The sequence below is a fragment of the Diadema setosum genome, chromosome 4, assembly GCF_964275005.1.
Source record: "Diadema setosum chromosome 4, eeDiaSeto1, whole genome shotgun sequence".
Taxonomy (NCBI): Eukaryota; Metazoa; Echinodermata; class Echinoidea; order Diadematoida; family Diadematidae; genus Diadema; species Diadema setosum.
This window is the reverse complement of record NC_092688.1, coordinates 5,883,633-5,904,257: the sequence shown is the minus strand read 5'-3', so window position 1 is coordinate 5,904,257 and position 20,625 is coordinate 5,883,633. Positions and strand designations below refer to the sequence as shown.

General features: G+C 38.3%; 1 protein-coding gene and 1 pseudogene across 1 annotated transcript in view; one reads left to right on the top strand and one right to left on the bottom strand.

The window, feature by feature from the left end:
• The window catches only part of LOC140226798 (bridge-like lipid transfer protein family member 2), a 59,633-nt gene extending 54,156 nt beyond the window's left edge, over positions 1-5,477 (bottom strand). Inside the window, exons 1-5 of the mRNA XM_072307222.1 lie at positions 5,372-5,477; positions 3,833-3,953; positions 3,198-3,247; positions 1,735-1,862; positions 789-844 (exon numbers count right to left, since the gene is read on the bottom strand). Of these exons, the coding sequence (XP_072163323.1) occupies positions 789-844; positions 1,735-1,862; positions 3,198-3,247; positions 3,833-3,953; positions 5,372-5,436 (420 nt within the window). The 5' untranslated portion in view covers positions 5,437-5,477. The remainder of the gene's footprint in view (positions 1-788; positions 845-1,734; positions 1,863-3,197; positions 3,248-3,832; positions 3,954-5,371) is intronic.
• A 5,940-nt stretch (positions 5,478-11,417) lies between these two features.
• LOC140227094 (probable thiopurine S-methyltransferase) lies at positions 11,418-19,883 on the top strand (annotated as a pseudogene).
• The last annotated feature ends 742 nt before the right edge of the window (positions 19,884-20,625 follow it).

Below are 20,625 nucleotides of genomic sequence, written 5' to 3'. Positions count from 1 at the left end.
AAAATAGCTCCAGTGCTCAACTTCCTACTCATTTTCTTCAATGCAATTTCAGACAGGATCGGATCACATGGAATGACAGCAGTACCAGTAGTCTAATCCAAAATCATGAAGGTGTCACTATATGCACTATCATATACACTCCAGACAGAACTTCTAGAGCAAATCATCCAAACTAGATGCAAGATTATCTTTCTTATGGGGCAGCATGTTGCCATCATTACATAATGTGTGCAGTCTGTGTCCCTTTTTTTTTCTCTGAGTCCCCCCCCCCCACCCCCCACCCATGTTCAAAGTACAACTTAGTAGCTATTGTGTTTAAATCTTTATGACCCTACCATAAAAGAGCAGACATACCGGTAGTTAACACAGGCCTTCCATTAGCCTTGGACTGGATTATTCATGGTACATGTATTTACAACTATCATACAAAGACCTGATATGTAGTTCTTCATTGGAATTTTTTCTACATAATGCTTTATTTTGTTAAGTTTGGTACAGAAGTGTAGCATGATTAAGATTTTAGGAATAGTTCCTATGTTTCATATTCCAGTTGCAACTGACAGCCTCTTTTCTAATCAAAATGAAATACAAATCTTATCATCTTTTGGCTATAACTCATGTTCCAAATGACTTGTGTGATTTGGTTGTTTGCTAAATCATTTATTTATTGAAATGATAGACATTTTTTGGAAATGACAGAAAATGAGAACCAGAACAACATGTCTCCACTGGACACACTTGCATCATATCACTATGACTGTAAATAACGCCTGAAATGTAAGCATTACCTGTGCAGCATACTGGAGAAGAGTGGGAAAACTACTCATCAAAACCTTGGTCAACCCTGTGTAATAAAAGAGAAAGATGGAAATGAAAACTATACATTATTGGTTAACAGATTAGAATTTGAAAAGCACTCAAGCAGCTCGGAACTTCGCCATACTCCTTTCCACCCAAACACGCATGCACTTTCCCAATATAGCAGTCTTTTGTTTACGTCACCAGCTTCCAGCTGTGATGCGCCTTGCCTGAGCAGAGTATGCACTTAAGTGCGCGTATATTCCCGTAGAACTCCAAAGTTCACTGACCTTACATGTCACAGATGAAAATTTTTCAAAAATCCATAAAAAATATGTAAATCACTACCAAAATTTACTCATGTCATTATCCACTTTTCCTGCAAGTTTAATTCAAATCTGTACACAACTTTTTGTGTTATTTAGCAAACAGACAAACCAACACCATGATGATCACTTTTAAAACCTCCTCCTCCCTTGGCGAAGGTTAATAATGAAATCAGACATCAAGAATGTAAATGAATTACAAATACGTACTCCATTTTTTTCTCAATCTGAAACATGTAAATCCTGTTAATTTGCATTCATAGTATTAAAGACCTACCATGTAAATCATATGTTCAAATTTTGCAATGCATCTCGTTTAAGAACGCTTTTCTTTCATTCATCACCATCATCAGAGGGAGGTCAAGATAAACAATAGCCCCCTGCCCTGCCCCAATCGTCCTAATAAAATTACTGTACGAGCTGAAATTTTCGCGGTGGTTTTATTTTCACGAATTTCGCGAATCGCCTTTGAACCGCGAAAATAACAACACGCGCAAATAAGTAAGTTCAGTTAGACCCTCGCAACCGCGAAATTAACAACACGCGAAAATGTCCTCCAAGTAGCAATTCGCGAAAACATCTGTACGCGAAAATTCAGCTCGTACAGTACCTGATCTTGTTCTGGGTCTGTCTGCTTGAGAGACTGGTCTCAAGGGAGCAGCATCATCTTGGGCGCCCTCTTCTTCACTAAGCTCCGCCCGCACACTCACATCTCCTATGTGCAGGGCCATTGGACATCTGACAGATACAACAATAAAAAAAGAAAACAGTGGAGGGGACATAAATTTCACATCAGTCATACTTGATTAACATCATATGTAAAATGGGCTTCCACATTGCCATTATGAATATGTCTTGATGAAATATTTATTTACTGATGATGAAACATCCACTACAAAACTCTTCCTTCTGGGTTTCAATTCATTCACTGTTTTCCTCAAATATATAAAATGTACTAGTTGAAAACATGAATAAGTTACAAGTCAAGCCGAAGGTTCTCATTTATTGAAAAAAAAAAGAGAGAGAAGAAAAAAAAAAGACACTTGAGGCAGAGTACATGTAGAAACATGCAGTAAATACTGTTGCCCCAATTTTGTGTGATACTCCAACATCAAGAGGCAATTTTGCAATTATTTCTCAGTTTTTTGATTCAGTGATATTCTTAAAATCTGACAGGCTATTTCATTTGTTGCATTATACAATGCCTGTCCTAACTCAAAGAATGAGAAATCAAACTTGCATTATACACTTTGGCAGGGGGCATGGGGTGCTCACTTTATTGACACAATCTGCTTAGAAATGTCATGAAAGATGCCTTCATTTACTCTTGTTACCGTAAAAGCTACTATTTTTGTGTACAGATATTTTCATGAATGAGGTTACAGACATTTTTGTGAGATGTTATCACAATTTGACACTGAAGCTATTGCAATACTAGTACATGTGGCAATATTTTTGAGTGTTGCTAAATTTATGTCTAAATTTGCAAAAATCAAATAACAGCTTTCACAGACTTGTGATGAGACTATGATAAAGTCAACATGAAATTATTAAAGGGATCGTATAGTTTTGGTTGAGACCTAATTCCAGGTTTCTAACATATTTTGGTGAGATAATGAGAAACCTCTTATGAAATATGAAAGAGCATGTCATTCTACGAAGAATTCAATGTTTATTTGATGAAAAATTGGTTTTGAAATGGCTGAGATATCCAAAAAAGAGCGATTCTAATAAAGTGTGGGACCCACACTTATTGACAATTGCTTTGTTTTACTTTGTTTTTCGATGTTTCAGTCATTCCAATTCCGATTTCCATCAAGTAAACTTTGAATTCCTCTTAAAACGGCACGCTCTGTACTATATCATAAGTGTTTTCTTGACATCTTGCAAAAAGTTAAAAGCCAAATTCTCATCTCCACCAATACTGTACCTTCCCTTTAAGAATTGTATGGTATGGTGTGGGGAATACATCTCATACAAATAGGAATTGTACGTGTTTGACTTCAAATTGATTATTTCAAGACAATGTCCAGAAATTTGATTTTGTTTTCAACATTTTGATGGAGTACTTACTGCTGCTGTGAGTTGAAGAGTCTCCATGATATCCAAATGCAATCTACAACCTGGTTGGGGGAGAATTGTACTTGACATTTTCATCATTGATATTTGGATAGTTAATTTCCATCATTAATTTCCATCATCTGCAATGAGACATTTATGAAGAACTGTACAATCTGTGTTTGTACTGTGGATTTGGTTCAAACACTCAAACAAGCTGATTTCTTGACATGACCAGCACTAAAACTGCACAAAAAATTAATGCGTGTGGAAAAAGCAAATACAAGACATTGCATATAATTCTTTAACAAGTCTGGAATTTGGTCATTCTCTCATGTCTTTATTGTCTTTTTTTCAATAAGGTGCTACAATTTTACATGCCTGCTGAACTGAGATAATGAAAACTCTGTGCCAGGTCATAAAATGTACTGGACACTCCAATAATAGTTCTTAGTAAGGACAGTGAAATATAAATTCATGTACAAGGTTGCTTTGATTTATATTCTTGACATAGTTCTCAGTCAATAATTAAACACAAGTTCAATGTTGGCATTATTGCATCATTTTTCTTTTAACTCCTATCCCCTATTTTCTACTGTGTCTTCATTCCTGGAATCTGAAATAAAAACAAAAGAAAATTATAAACTTACCACACTGCAATTTGGCAACTGCACAGAAATGTTTTTCCAGGAGAAGAATCCAATGTACTCGATGGAAATGCTCTTTCTGAAAAGCTTACTCAGAACTTTGGAGAGGACTATGGCACTCAATCTACATGTAGGCAAATGATGAAGGTCAAAAGTCATTTAGGAGTACAGGAGATCAATGACAAGGCTACTGCAACAATCATCAGTGCTGCCAGTGGATAACACTGAGACTTACTTAAATGTTATGTACAGAGCACTCTGTTCATCAAAATGGTAGTAAATCATTAATGCCTGGTGCTATAAACACATTTTCTGAGGTGCAAAATATATAAAATCTAATGTAATTTTACAATACAACATTACAAGTTCAGTAAAAACAACACAAAATAGATTATATATAGCGGGAAATCAAGGGAACTGTAAAAGCTGGCCATAATAGACAGCTGCAGGGTACATTTGTAGGCTGCCATAGCTAAACAGAAACGAAAAAAAAAAAAAAAAAATCTACTTGCCCAAATGGGTAATTGGGTAAGTGCCCACTCATTTACTCATTTTGCCAGCCTGAGCTGACAGGGAAGTCTGTACAATGGTGGCCGCATGACTCGGGACCCAGCCGGCCCCAACCCACTCAGGTGGCGGTGGTGCATGATGGTGGTCTTGTCATGTCAATATTGACAATCTAAACAGTAACGTAATTTACAGTTACAACACTGAACTGATCATACATTTGCGAATCATGTTAACTGGGTGAGGAAATTCCTGCATTCAGCTGTTTATAAAATCACTAAATTGACCGGCATACTCGTGAAATAGGCCCCACCACTGCGTGTCCATACTAACTGCGGCGTCTTGCCTGTTTATACTCGTGAATTCAGCCCCACCATGTGGTATTCATAAGTACATCAGCACGGCGGTGGGGCTTTCTTCCAAAGTACAGACCTCTATTCAATACTTGTGAATGCGGCACCACCAAATGGCGCGGCATTTACACGAGATTGATACAGACAGCAGCGCGCGGGGCCGATTTCCACGGCATAGGCATCTTTTGTCCTCCCTTTCTCCCATTTTTTCCTTTGGTCTTCAACCTCTTATTCTCGGAAAGACTTCCTACTGTCCCTTGACTAATTTAACAGCCAATTCAACCACTAATAGTACAACGCTAACCACTAACCCAACAGTAACATCAAACCTAACCTAACAGTAACATAAAGTTGTTTACTTGCTTGCTAATACGCACGGGTGCATGTGCACGCGTACTGCAGTGGGGCCGATTTCACTATTTAGCAAATAGACCCGTAAGATGGCTAGTCTACCAATAATATTATTAGTTCTAACGTTAGAGGTAGATTGGAGTATTGTACTATTAGACCTATTTGAATCAAGGTTTGTTTGTTTGTTTGTTAAAAGTTCTGCAGCATACTACACTCCTCTGCTTACGCAGTCTTTAATATATGGGACTGCTATGTGGGTCATGTTGACATTTGACCAAGATTCATGTGAAGAATACAACGCACAGACAAATAACTCATTTATGACCCTTACCTCGATAGCAATGTCACTGATACAACGAATACAAAAACGTAGAATAAGAATGAATACAGATCCATGGTTCAAGCGGAGCAACATTTCATAGTCAGAACTGGAAGTAGGTCCTAACTAACTTCAACTCTCGGAGTAGGCCTAACGTCAACATCTACTCCACTTCTATTGTATACTGTGTATGTATTGTTTTCGCCCATCCATTACTGTCGCTCGCTGTACGCACTCACTCGTCATACTAGTACTCGATCGTACGCGCGCTACATTACCGTACTGTGTTGGGGTGCCGCTGGGTTGGGGGAGGGTGGGGGATAGCTGCACCCAGGGCCCAGGGGATAGGAGAGTGGTTGAGCGGTTTGAGACTGGGAAGAGGAAGGGCAAAACAGGGAGGCGCGAGAGATCAGGGGCGGATCCAGGATTTTTCTGTAAAAAAAAAGGGGGGGGGGGCGCAACTAATATTTCTGGTGCCACTTCCGGGTATCATTTCATTTTTTCTTTTCATTTCCTTTGTTTTTAACGATAAATAAGGGGGCGTGCGCCTCTTGCACCCCCGGATCCACCACTGCAGATATCTCAGTTTCTTCTACTTTACCTCTCTCAAGCTGCAAAATAAGCTTGCAGTGATTTAGTTTTAGTTTGGTTCGAAGAGAGTTCCCTTCGTACCCCCGCCCGCCCCCATAATGTACTACTATACTAGGTTGTAGGAACAGCAACCCCTGGAAAACCACCCTCCGGATAACTACCACCCGGATAATTACCCCCCAGGAAAATTCCCCACTAGGGCAACTACCCCCCGGACAGCTACCCTCCAAGGGCAATTACCCTCCAGGGTAATTACCCCCTAGGACAACTACCCCCCGGACAACTACCCTCCTAGGGCAATCACCCCCCAGGGCTATTCCCCCTTAGGAAAACTACCCCCTGGATAACTACCCCTCGGATAACTACCCCTGGATAACTACCCCCTCGGATAACTACCCCCTGGATAAATACCCCCCGGAGAACTACCCCCTGGGTAACTACCCCTCGGAGAACTACCCTCTGGATAACTACCCCCCGGAGTACTACCCCCTGGGTAACTACCCCCCGGAGAACTACCCCCTGGGTAACTACCCCCCGGATAACTACCCCCCGGATAACTACCCCCCCCCCCCCCGATAACTACCCCCGGATAATTACCCCCCGGATAATTACCCTCCGGATAACTACCCCCCAGATGATTACCACCAGTATAATTATCCCCAGGTTAACTACCCCTTCCTCCGATAACTAGACCCCATAACTTCCACCCGATAACTACCCCCTCCGATAACTTCCCGTGAATGATTACCCCGGATAAGTAGGCCTATAACTCCCCCTCCCCTATAACTATCAAAAGGAAAATTACCCCCAGGACAGTGCACCAATCAATTACCCCCTGGATAACTACCTCCCGGGTCATTGCCCCCCCCCCCCCCAACTTTTACTTTTAATAAAAAGAACATTATTACTACAGGAAACGAAGTTCTTTGTATCATTTACCAGGAATCACGGAGATGCCATACTGATACTTCATCTTATGAAAACAACATCTTAAGGATTTACGATATGTATCGTTTGCATTTAGGACGATTTATGTACAAGCGTAATTCCTCCCTTCTGTATTTTGACTCTATGTTCATCAAAAACGAAACTGTCCCTGCATATCCTACCCGGTAATCCAGTAAATGTCAATGCCTTTAACCAAAACTATTTTCGCTAAATCTGTATTTTCTTTTACTGTTCCGAAATTTCGGATTTCTCTTGATAGTACAAGTAGTATAAAAGAAGTTTTAAGTTTGAATGCCTTTACCATTGAACTAAAGACATTTTGAAGAAATGTTACACTTCACTTTTAGCATTTTTTTTAACCACAATCGTCTATCGTTTGCCACAACTCCATGTAACACTTCTTTATTTTGAGGAGCTTATATCTCATGCCTCACGTGCCCTGGTTTTGACCCATCATCTTCCTCTTCCCTCTGGCTTTTCTCTGTCCATGTACCGTGAAGGTAGTCTATTCCTGTCATTCATTACTCACCTTTCCTCTTTCTCTCATTACAAGGGATTTATCTCGTGTGTGTTCATGTGCAGTGCACTCCCGTTAGGACGAAATGCCCAGGACCGACAGTTGTTTGTTTGTTTGTTTGTTGTTGGTTTTTTTTTTCGTTTAAGCGAAATATTGTTATAATAATATGCAATGTATAACGAAAAGAAGGAAACCACGCATAAAAATAAATTTCTATTTGTTGAATCCTCATCATACGCTGGAAAGCTATGTGAAATGGGAGAGTACCTTTTTAATTTCGTTTAAATATTACATTTTAAAAAGAGCATAAAGTTGTTTGTGTTGTCACACATGTGTAGAAAATGACGGTGTAGGATTTGGTTACAGTTCGATATTCCAAAGGTTATTTTTTTTATTATTATTATTTTTTTGTTTTTACTTAACTACGTTACTCCGAAGGCTCCTTATTCCGAAGTTTTGCCATTCCCGGGATTCCGATGGTTTGTTTATCTGAAGGTTCGCATTTCCGAAGAATCATTATTCCGAAAGTTCATAATATATTGTTCGTTTTCCGAAGGTTCGTTGATCTGAAAATGAAATGAGGTTCGTCATTCTGAAGGTTAACTATGAATTAAAAAAACAATGAGAAAGGTTCACTATTCAGAAAGTTCGTTGTTCCGAAGGCTTTTTCATCCGAAATGAAATAAGGTTCGTTATTCCGAAGAAAGTTTGTTAATGAAAAAAAAAAAAATAGACAGGTTAATTATTTCGAAGATTTATTTATCTTAAGACGATTATAAGGATAGCAATTCTTAAGTTTTGTTAGTGTACTCACCTTTTTTCCACCATGGATTAACGATTCTTTTTGTAATGTTTTGTAACGTTTTGAATTCCTATCATTTTCGGACTAACGAACCGTATAAGAATAAGAACCATATTTTATCATGGGATTAACGAACCTTTGGAATAACGCCAAAATGTGCTTAATATTTCATTTCCGAACTATTACGGACATTTAGTTGTATCAAAATCTGTGTGTTTTGTATCAAAGGACTTCGGAACAATGAAACAAACCTTATCTGAATTCAGATTATTGTATTACAATAACGCAAGTTCCCCTCGGAAACTGTGCGTGATACACGGAGTGAACATACAATGATATGAAGCGTTCGCTTATGCATGCAGAGACGCTATAAAAATGCTTGTTCCGCTACGCATTTTCGAATGCGATCCGCATTTCGTTGTAAAGGAGCACATTTCTTTTGTTTTTCTTTGTCAGTGGCGCTCAGAAAAGACTGCGTGGTAACGAAAATTTTGTTATAACCGTCTTCGTTATAAGCGAATTTTGTACCATAGACTTTAATGGCGATAATTTTGGGACCAGAAGTTTTGCTTCGTTATAACGAAATTTCGTTATAACCGTGTTCGTTGTAACGGGAGTTCACTGTATCTTTATTTGTGTACTTCGTCTCTGTCTTAATTTGCTTTCTTTGCATTGTTTCATCAATTTTGTAACTATTTTACTGTTATACCGTTAATACTCATTTCAGAATTGCCCTACTGCATCATTGGGCATTAACAACTAGTACTTATCAAGGATGTGGGAAGAGATTGTCACCTCCTTGGTATGATCACCGCGGAGTATTACCTCCCTTGACAATTACTCCTTATTAAAATTAGGCTCCAACCAATCACCCCTCTTACAGTAACTCTCCCCCAGAAAATTACGTCTCTCATTTTTATTTTCGAACAACGTTTGCTATTTGAATGGGAAAAAAAAACCAACATTTTTTCATATCGTCTGGTTTTAGTCGAGACCTAACTTCAGGTTTTAAACATCTTTTGGGTGAGATAATAAGAAACCCCTTACGAAATATCAAAGAGCATGTTATTCCAAGAAGGTTTCAAATTTTTGTGAAAAAAAAATACTCTTGAAATGGCCGGGATAAAACAGAGAAGCCCTATAATGCAAAAAGGATTCTGTCAACTACAACTCTCTATAGATCTATTCAAAAAGAGGGTGCAGGACAAAAGACTTCGTTAACAACTAGGGGTGTTTTGTAAAAAAAGAAAGAAAGAAAAGAAATACCGTTAAACTCGTAATATTTTACTCTTTCTAATCAGACTATAACTTATATTTGAACTTGATTTCAGTGTCGAGAACATTTAATTTGAAAACTAGCACAATTCTACTTGTATGTAAAACAAGCTGTAATTTTACTCTTATGACAGATTAGGGCACCGTTTGATAAAAGTTGCCAGTTATGACATCTTGTTAGTCTCTAATAATTTCAATAAAACCATGGGTTCTGCTTGATTGATAAGCTCGAGTCACTGACTTGTTACCATGGACCTGCTTTGATCGACCTACAACGATTGGTAATTGTGTGGAACTGACAGCTTATCAGGACTGATAACTTTTATAAAACTGTGCCCGGATCCTATCAGAAATTATGGCTTTAATCGAAGGGTCCCTGAATTGCAGTGCAATCAACTCTCCTTTTCTTTTATGTTTATCGTCTAATGTGTTACAACGGTAGAAAATGGCAAGCCAAAAGAGTAAATGATGACAGTGTAAGAGAAAGGTGCATCTTCTGATATGGTGTTATGAACTTATGGAAAAATTACAACGGGTGGTAACTTTCGGGGCGGGGGGGGGGGGGGGGGTTCGGGGTATGGTTAAGGGGGGGGGGTAGTAATCCGGGTGGTAGTTATCCTGGGGGTAGTTATCCGGGGAGTAATTATCCGGGTGGTAGTTATCCGGGGGGTAGTTATCCGGGGGTAGTTATCCGGGGAGTTGTTATCCGGGTGGTAGTTATCCAGGGGGTAGTTATCCGGGGGGTAGTTACCCAGGGGGTAGTTATCTGGGGGGTAGTTATCCAGGGGGTAGTTATCCGGGGGGTAGTTATCCAGGGGGTAGCTATCCGGGTGGTAGTTATCTGGGGGGTAGTTATCCGGGGGGTAGTCATCCAGGGGGTAGTTACCAAGGGGGTAATTATCTGGGGGGTAGATGTCCTAGGGGTAATTGCCATTGGGGGTAGTTGCCCTAGGTGGGTAGATGACCGGGTGGTAGTTGTCCTAGGGGGTAATGGTCCTGGAGGGTGATTGCCCTAGGAGGGTAGTTGTCCGGGGGGTAGTTGCCCTAAGGGGGAATAGACCTGGTGGGTAATTATCCGGGTGGTAGTTATCCGGAGGGTGGTTGCCCAGGGGGTAAGTGCCCGGATACGACTATACTATAGTAAACCCTATAACCGAACGGACTCCGCAAGCCTGCACAGACCCTCTGTTGCTCTCACCCTGATACGCATGGTTTGAAAACATCATTTCCAGTCGTATATGTTTGTTTGTTTGTTTGTTTGTTTGCTTCTGGGGGGGGGGGGGTAGCTGGGGTAGGTTTATACTCGCATACAAAAAAAAAAAGGGAACTCAAACAGCATTAAAATTTTCTCTCACAGTGCTTTCTTTTGTCACTCTCTCCCTCCATCGAGTGTATCTCTCCCCCCTCTCTCTCTCTCTCTCCCTCTCAGTTAGTCTGGGCCCTGTTGCATAAAACCCTTACCGCTGGACTTACCGCTCCTTTCTAGCGGTAAGTCTTCAAATTAGCGGTAAATTTTATAATCCTTGATGCTGATTGGCTGTGACGCCTAATGCGGTAGTTACCATTGAAATTCAACGGTAAGTTTTATGCAACGGGCCCCTGATGTCAAGGTCTCACAGCTCTCTTTCCATGATTCACAAAGTAGGCTTTCGGTGTGCAGTGCTCTTTGAAGGACATTTGAGTTATGATTTAATCGATCATGAACTTTGGACTTCCTGGCATGTGCAAACACACTTAGTTGTCATATCACGCTATTGTTACATTACTCATGCAGTCTGTGCATAAAGATCCAATAGGCATATGTGATACAGCAATGTGACTAAATATGCATTAATACCACGTGCTCCCATACAAACACCATTACGCAGCCCCCTGCCTTTGCAGAGGAGACATACACTGCCTGGAATATAAGTGGTGTACGGAAGATGTCCCGACTTCAGGTGTGGGAAGACAGGTGGACAGACGGCAGGACTGAGTTCCATCAGACGGAGGTTCACGAGTGAGTCACACCCACCATATAGGTATCCTCAAATACACTGCTCTTCTGCGTACTGAATGATATGGACTTTCAAGACGAAAGACAAGTTTTCGATCCTTCGTATAACATGGCTGTATTTTATCTTAAGCAAGATCACTGACAATTATGTTAAATATTGAGAAGGATGATGGGAATGTATGGGAGACGAGTATGTACCCTCCAACATGAGGGAGTTTTTGCATTTTAAGGAACTGAAATTCAATGACGGTCTGGTGCACTCCTTTGATGGAATATTTGGAAAAGAAGGCGAGAAGGCAAGATGAAAGAAGCCGAAGAAAGTGAGAAGATAATGAGATCAGAGGGCACCGTTATATGAAAGTTGTCAGTCCTGACAAGTTCGGTCAGTCCGTCAGGCAATCGCCACAGTAACAGTCAATGATCAGAGTTTCTCAGCCGTTCAATAAGCCGAAGATTTTGCTGAAATTGTCACGAGACTGACAATTTACTTCAGGGCTGTCAGCTTTCATGAAAAGTGTGAAACGGTGCCCGATAATTTATATCGACTTTTCGCCTTCTCGAATATATGAGAAGCGGAAAAGACGAGATCTCACAACTCTGTTCTCGAACCCGACAAATGCCCGAGAAGTTTAGAGGACGACTTACTGTATCTCGTCTTTTTGCGTACTTGGACCCGTGAAGTCCCCAGAGGACGAGATGCTACAACTTGCTTTCTCGTCTTTTCGGATCGAGAAGTCGAGAACACGAGGAATATTATCTCGACTTCTCTTCAGTAATATAACGCATGTGCACAAGCGATGACATAAAATATAAACGGAAGTGGATGGTGGTGACAGATATCACGATAATGATATTATGTGTATTCATAGACTTTGCTTTGGATATTGAGAATGGTAAATAGCAAACACAATGGAAGTTAGGAACAAACTGTCCATTTTTATTGTTGTAAGATTTTCTCATCTGCTGATCAAATGATATCGTATAAGGTGATTTCCTTGTTGAATACAGCTGATTACATGTGTATTAGATATAAATTTCAACTGAATTTCATAAGCTCGTATAGATATTATCATAATACTCCCATTAATCCAAAGATCCTCGAGTAAACCCACTAATCAAAGAACTAGCTTCAATTTGTGAATCTCAATTAAAAGAATAAGTTATCATAAATCTCTTTGACTTCTAAGATTAAAAATGTAACCCTATTATTACCCTTATTCTCCTCTATGCTTACAGGTCATTGCTGCAGTTCAAAGATAAGCTCTTGATAAAAGACAAGAGTCGTGTCTTCGTACCTCTTTGTGGAAAAACAGTTGACTTGAAATGGTATATAAGTAGTGTGAGCTATAAGGGATGTACAAATCAGAATCGTTATCATTTAATGTTATAGTTAACAAAAATTATGCATAATGGTGATGGTAATGATGTGGTCCTACATAAATCAGGAAATCATGATAAATAGAAACTGAACCTTCTCCAGGAGCAAATGTTATTATTCATTAATGGTAGACACTAAGTGGAAACTGCATGCCTTTCATATTCTCAAAGGAATTTGTTTCATATTGAGTGTGATAAACGAACAAACTATTGACAATTCAGTCAATATTTACATACAGAGGTAGGGTAGAACCAGGAGAAAATGAAGAGAGAAATGAATGAAGCAGTAATAAGAGAGCAAATGAGACAAAATACAAACTATTCCAGAAGGAGCTGACAAAATCAATGCGATGGGTCTAGCCTAAATTCATTATTCTCTTCATTATGCTTTACCAGTGAAGTGAGCAAACAGGAAATATCACAACACTTGCTATATACATATATAATAATTGTGTTAATCCATTTGCGTCAAATCATATCAAAACTTTAAAAATCATGTTCAACCCTTGCGGAATCTCTTTCTCATATATGATAACAACTGTACCCTGATTGTCATTGCAAATGACAGTATAATTGGACTACGTGGTGCTTGATTAAATCAACCCTTCCGTCTTTCTGTTCCTGATTGAGATGTAAATTTTGGCCAATGATCGATGATAGGTTTGCCGATCTGGGTCACGAGGTGGTTGGCGTTGAAGGTATTGACCAGCCGGTGAAGGAGTTCTTCCAAGAACAGAAGCTTGCCTACAGAACAAGTGATATACACGGAGTGGAAGGAGGGAAGCTGTATGAAGTAAGTAAATCAAAAAGAGGACCGCAAATGGTAAAGCTTTTGTCCGTGTTTACGCTTGCACTCGTCCACAAAACCTTTATATCTTCATTACTTTTGCCACTTGATTAGTGTCACTTTATCGTTGGGCATGCAGTTTAAGTTATCATGGTATGTTTTGCAAAGCAATTATTGATAGCCATGGGTCATAGGCCTTGGCTAGCACCTCATATGATTAATTGGAAATATACCACTACTTTTAATAATCCCACAGTCACAAAACAACATCAACTCATGCAAATCATACAAGTAGAAGGAGTTCAGGAACTGATATGATAATCTGCATCAGAAAAGCGTGTCTAATTGATGTGCTCTCGTACCTCTTTGTTTTTGGTATTTGCAGGCGGTACTCTTGCTTTTTAGTTTTGAATGTACAACAGAACACGTCAATCACAATATTTTGAACAAATTCGGTCTTACGCAATGTTATTAGCTTTTTAAAGTTTGAAATGCATTGAGTCGCATGAAGAAGAATACTATTCAAAATCAAGTTTTAGTTTAACATCACATTTCCCCGACCGGGGTAACCAAAGAGCAAGATAAATTCTCTGAGGAGCATGTGCAGCAGACAAAAACCTTTGTTTTCATGCGATATGATATTTCGTGCCGTGCGTTTGCTTACCGGTATCTTCTTTTCATTTGGAACAGAGTGAAGATGGCAGAATCAAAATATTCATGTCTGATTTGTTCAACCTTTCAAGGTAATTGTAATCCTGTCTCTGTTTCAAGTTCCCTATATTACAGAATGTTTATAAAAAAAATTTCAACTCTGTTTGTTGTTCATATTAATCTCAGGCTTCATAATTTCATTTATCTGTATGTCCAAGTTGTTCTATTTTATCTCCAACAAAGTGAGGATGTGATTAAATGTTCGGATATACAAATAATGTCACTTTATGAACTTTATGAACTTTATTGAGAATAACACCTTTTGGCCCCGTGGGGGCATATTGAACGGCTTAAACGTATATACATAACATAAACATAATATAATACTATAACGATATAGAACATATTTACAAATAGTATACAAAATATATACATGTATATACAGTTAATTGTCAGCCGTCACTCAATCTGTGAATCAAGGTCTACTTGGCAGTAAGCAAAATTAATTACTTAATTACTTAAAGGGAAGGTTCAGCAGTGGGGTAGAGGGAGGTCTAAAATTAAAAACAGAAATGATTTATGATATCAAACAAAGACAATTATCAATTATTAATACTTTGTATTAAATTTTAGCTGTTTTCAACAATTATTTGAATAGAATTAATTCTGATACGACATAAATAACCAAAATGTGAAGCTTAAAATATTGTATGTGGCCGCTGCATTTTGTTCAAATTCAAAAAATAACTGTTCATACAACAATGTAATTAACATAACATGTAATAAAGACACAGGTAATTGTTAACAGAGGTAGAAATAAATGCTATCTTTATGGTAAACTCCGAAACAAAGTTGTTGGAAATGGAGGGAACTGCTAAAAAGCACATAGTTAGAGAGATATTTTGTTCTTCCCTTTAAAAGATTTATGAGGTGAAGAGATATTTCATTTTTTTGTGTAATAGCTTTGACATTCCAGAATACTGTTTGCTGGGTGGATTTATGAAGACAATGTTACCCTCTGCGATCTGCAACAATTTGCCAAGACTGAAGTGGAAAGTGTTCCATGCAAGATTTGTTTTTTGTTTTTCTTTTCGTGATTGTGTATGTTTTTGCTGAAATAATTTTCAAAGGAATTCATGAAATTTAGAACTTCAAAAAGTGAGAGGAATTGGGGAATTTAAAAATGGGAGTCACCTGGCAATAAACTAGATCACGTTACCTACGTTACAGCTTTCCCTGTCTTGTATACACTCGATGCTCATGAGGATTACTAGGATTTGGTATGTTGTTTGCTCTCTACAGGGATATTTTAGGACAGTTTGATGCCGTATGGGATCGGGGTTCAGTGGTGGCTGTTGATGAATGTGACAGAAAAGAGTGAGTATCTTAATATTTTTAGATCATAATCATGCTAAATTTTAATAAGATTTAGCTGTCATTGATGAAAAGAGCAGGATAGTTTGAAACATTTGAAGACAATGTGGATATGTTACTGGCAATATTTTGTTTGTTGCCCATAAAGTAAAATGACATATTGTTTGTGTGTTTGTTTGTTTTTTTTTTCATCGGATAGCTACATTTTATAGCAAAAACACTCGCATATTTATCAGCAGATGTCAAAGGGAAACTTGCAAAAAGATGAGGTCTTGTGTCAGCTGTTCATCAAGTGACCAGGAAACATCATCTTTTAGCCACTAATCACTCATGCCCTAAATTAGCCTACAAACACATAAAATATATTCGCTGAATGGCATGCTTTCCTGTCCTGAGGATGAAATATTTCAATAACTCTTCCATCCAGTCTTCATGATGCTTTTGCCTATGATGAATGCTACAGTGGTTATTGTTCTCCAATTGAGGGCTCGTTCCCATGTCAAATTCCATGTCCAAGGAATTTCATTTCTTATATATATGCGATATCTACAGGGAAAACAGATAAACAATATTCACGTGTTTATAGTGAGCCATTCGCAATTATCACTACTCTGCAGGTTGCTTAGTGCCTATACATAATAGAAACAGGTGGTGTTTATAGTGAGCCATTCGCAATTATCACTACTCTGCAGGTTGCTTAGTGCCTATACATAATGTTGTTTATAGACTCACAGAGATACGGCTAAACATTGTTGTGACACATGCGGTGACAGAAGTTGTCGAACTTGGCTAAGCGTCTATATTCAGAGAATGAACAAAACAGTTTACAAAAGGTGGACTGTGTTCGCTTGTCTATCATAGGATAATGTACTAGTATGTGAACAAAATATCACCATGCTATAGTAAAATGTATATACGAAATTGTTTGATTCTTATAACACCAGTGTCTATGGAAAATTGTTAGTGATTTCAGTCACTCACAGATTTTCACTTTTTCAGCCACATTTTCAGCCACATTTTTTCCCTTCATATAAGCAGCTTCATATTGTTATTGTAACTTTAAAGAGGAGATGGTGTATTAAGTAACCAACAGCACAATCATTCTTTTCCGGACCCGGCTGCGATTTGAGGAATTGACAACAGCTAACTTTATTTCTATATACGGCCCATGTGATCTCTCTTCTTTCCGCAAACTGTTCATCCACATGGGATCAAATTCTAACATGAATTTGCATATATTACGCATATTCACCCCGACATTTACAAAAAAAAAATATAAAAAATAAAAATAATCAGTGATTCGGGTTGCTTATATTACACTGCAGTTCGTTTTTGTTTTCTCTTCTTCTTCTTTAAGTGGAAGCAATGTCAAGCAGTGCCTTGAAGTTTGGGAGCATTTATGTAAATTTTTACACAATTTTCTATAAGATAAGTGTGAGGCATCTTTTTCTCTCTCTTATATAGATATGCAAAGGTCATATATTCCCTGCTCTCACCTGGTGCAAGAATGCTTCTAGTGACTGTAAACTGTGATCCAGCAGAGAAAGTCGAAGATCACAAAGGTTTGTTACGAACACAAATATAACGTAAATAAAATTGAGGCCAAAACAAGACAATACGTCATAGTCACTGTTCTTGATATCTTGCTTTCGCTCTTTCTCAACCACCAGCAACAATATTGTATGCAGTATGGCACTTTGAGTTCATAGATCGAGAGATCGTATAGTCAGACTATTACTGCAGGGTGTATAGATACCATGTTATGGTTACCGTTTATAAAGTAAATAATATAGAGCAGGAAGAGACTTGACTCTTGCAGGCTAAATATGAAAATGTTTGATTTTATGATGTCAGCACAAAACTCACCTGCTCAGTTTTGAAAAAAAAAAGAACGGATTATATTTTCCATCTTTTGTAAAAGATTCCTATGCACAATTGCCTAAGGCCAATTAAAGGCTTTTCATTAGGCCAAATAACACACAAAATTATATCACATTGGCGTTTACAATATCAGCCAGGCCATGCAGCTTTGAAAGCATCTTGGGAATGCTTATGTATGAATATACTGTACTTTACAATCGCAACATATCTTATAGCAAATAATTCTGTGTGAAGTCATGTAAATGAACTAGACATCATCGCATGAACACACAACCAACACACAACATGCACACAAATGCAGTACATTAGGATTAAGAAGGGACAGAGAAAGAGAACATGTATACTATAAGTCGTGACTAACTTTTCAACAAAAAAAAAAAAAAGGTGCTTCAACAAGCATTCGAATCTGAAAAGAGTTGGGCTGCATTTAAAGGGATCGTATAGTTTTGCTTGAGACCTAATTTCCAGTTTCTAACATTTTTTGGTGAGATAATGAGAAACCTCTTATGAAATATGAGAGAGCATGTAATTCTATGAGGAATTCAATGTTTATTTGATAAAAATTGGTTTTGAAATGGCTGAGATATCCAAAAAGAGCGATTCTAACAAAGTGCGGGACCCACACTTTATTACGATCGCTTTGTTTTACTTTGTTTTTGGATGTTTCAGTCATTCCAAACCCGATTTTCATCAAATAAACTTTAAATTCCTCTTATAATGGTATGATCTTTAAGATATCATAAGTGTTTTCTTGGTATCTCGCAAAAAGTTAAAAGCCCAATTCTCCTCTCCACCAATACTGTATTATCCCTTTAAAAGTTTATTGAATTACATTCATTTACCGCAGTGAACATGGCGTTAATGACTGCACATAAAAAGGCCTATACAGTGTATATTGAACATGTACTTTGCTGGCAGTACATGATTAGAATGTAATGAATGTTAGGTTGCCATTAACTGGAAGTCCTATAGGCCTATACAGTGGACTTCTGCTATAACGAAGTCCTCGGGACCGGCAGTTTTCTTTCGTTGTATCGAAATTTCGTCATAATCATGCATTAACCAAAGAAATTAAAAATAAAAAACAAAGAGCGGATAATGTTGCTATTTTTACTTACATTAATTTTATTTTTCAAACAGAAATTTGTTCTTTATAACGGGAATGCACTCTAGAAATATGTTCGTTTATTTGTTTGTTTTATAGCAGATAAAACGATTAGAGACAGCTAGATTCATCCATAATAGCACATAATATAATAATGACGCCCTTTGATTAATTTTCACCTCCTAATGATAGGAGCTCCCCATGCTGTGACAACTGAAGATCTAAGGAGGCTCTTTGGTGAGTATAAAAAGGATCAAAGTAAACGAAACTCAGTCAATCATTGAATGGTTACAACGGTTCTTACTTATAAAGGTTCAAAATTGCCTTTACATCAATTATATACATCTGATTGATATAGGGTCTAGACAGTTGTCATGTGTAAGATTGACTAAGATGAGCAGAAAGAAAAATAACTATTATTTTACACATTATACAAACATCTGCAACAGAGTCTATACCAAAGCAAGGTGGTGCATTATAATGTAATGAAACATTAAAGAAATAATAGTGATTCGGTTTCACTTTCTTTATCATTTGTTAACTAGCATTTTTTCTCCCGCAGTCAAATGTATGCCGAAGAATAAGATCATTTGTAATTACTTTATGTTATGTTTTGTTTGAAATAATAAATGAAAACAAAATGAATTGAATAGAATTGAGTTGAATTGAGTTAAAGTGAATTTACTCTGGCACTGACCTAAATATTTGTATAATAGCCTGCGGCAGACGAACACAAAATGTAGCAAGTGAATGGAGTTACCACACGGTATGATAATGTCCGATTTTACTTCGGTTTATTCTCTAATGTGTGGTATCATTTTATTGACTCTAACTTTTCCAAAACCCGTCTTATCAAAATTTTTCGAAACCTTGTGTCCCGACAACGTTCGGACAACCTCCGGAGAACAAAATTCCTCGCTTTGTGTAATGTATATTTCGCAGATGAGAACAGAGGTATACGTAAGTTACCGCGACGACGTCCGAGCAACATGCGGCGTGGAGAGTCGACAGGTGGGATACAAAAATATTGTCTGGACGTTGTCGGGGTAAATGGTTCGAAAGCTCTTCGAAGACTTGGTGCAAAGTGTGTCTATGCTTGTCTTTCTGTTCTTCAGGTGAAAACTTTACTATAGAACTGCTGTCTGGAAAAGAATCCGAGATTCCGACGGCGTGGGTTCACTTGGATGCGAGAACTTGTCCATGTTATGACTCTGAAATAGCGGACATTGAAAATGAAAGAAAATGAAAAAGTCATCAGAACAATGTAGTTAATTATGTGGGTGTGTGTGTGTGTGTGTGTGTGTGTGTGTGTGTGTGTGTGGTGTGAGTGTGTGCAGGGAGGTGAGACGTCACCTCCCTGGTGTGTGTATGTGGGGGGGGGGGGAGGGGGACTGCGCTCTGTGTGTGTAGAATTCAAATGTCACATAAGTCCTTTTAGCTTGTTTTGGACTTTTTTGTATGTAAGTCACACGTGATCATTCATTGTTCTTTACAGTTTTCTTTTAAGTCCACCTCTTCATCTACTTTCTTGTCCTTTCCCTCAATCCTCTTCTTTTCATTCATGCTTTTCCTCATCCTCTTATTTCTTTTCCTTCTTTCCTCTCACTTATCTCCTTCTCATTCTCTTCTTTCTACATTGTGCAAAAATACTCAACAGTGACGGATCCAGAGAGGGCGCGCCCGCTCTTTATTTTTCGCTCAAACAAAAGAAATAAAAGACAAAATGAGGTGGGGCGCGTGCGCGAGCGCCCCCTATAATCTTGTAAAGGCGCCTCCCCTTCACTGCCCTTTACGGAATTCCTGGATCCGCCCCTGCTCAATGTCTTTTGAGAGAGGTTGGGGTCAACCTAGCTTTTAGAATTATGGATAGTCAAGTTTTTTTTTTTTTTTTTTTTTTTTTTTTTTTAATGGATGTCCGTATGTTGTGGGAATTGAAAAAGGCAATCCATGTATTATTTTGCA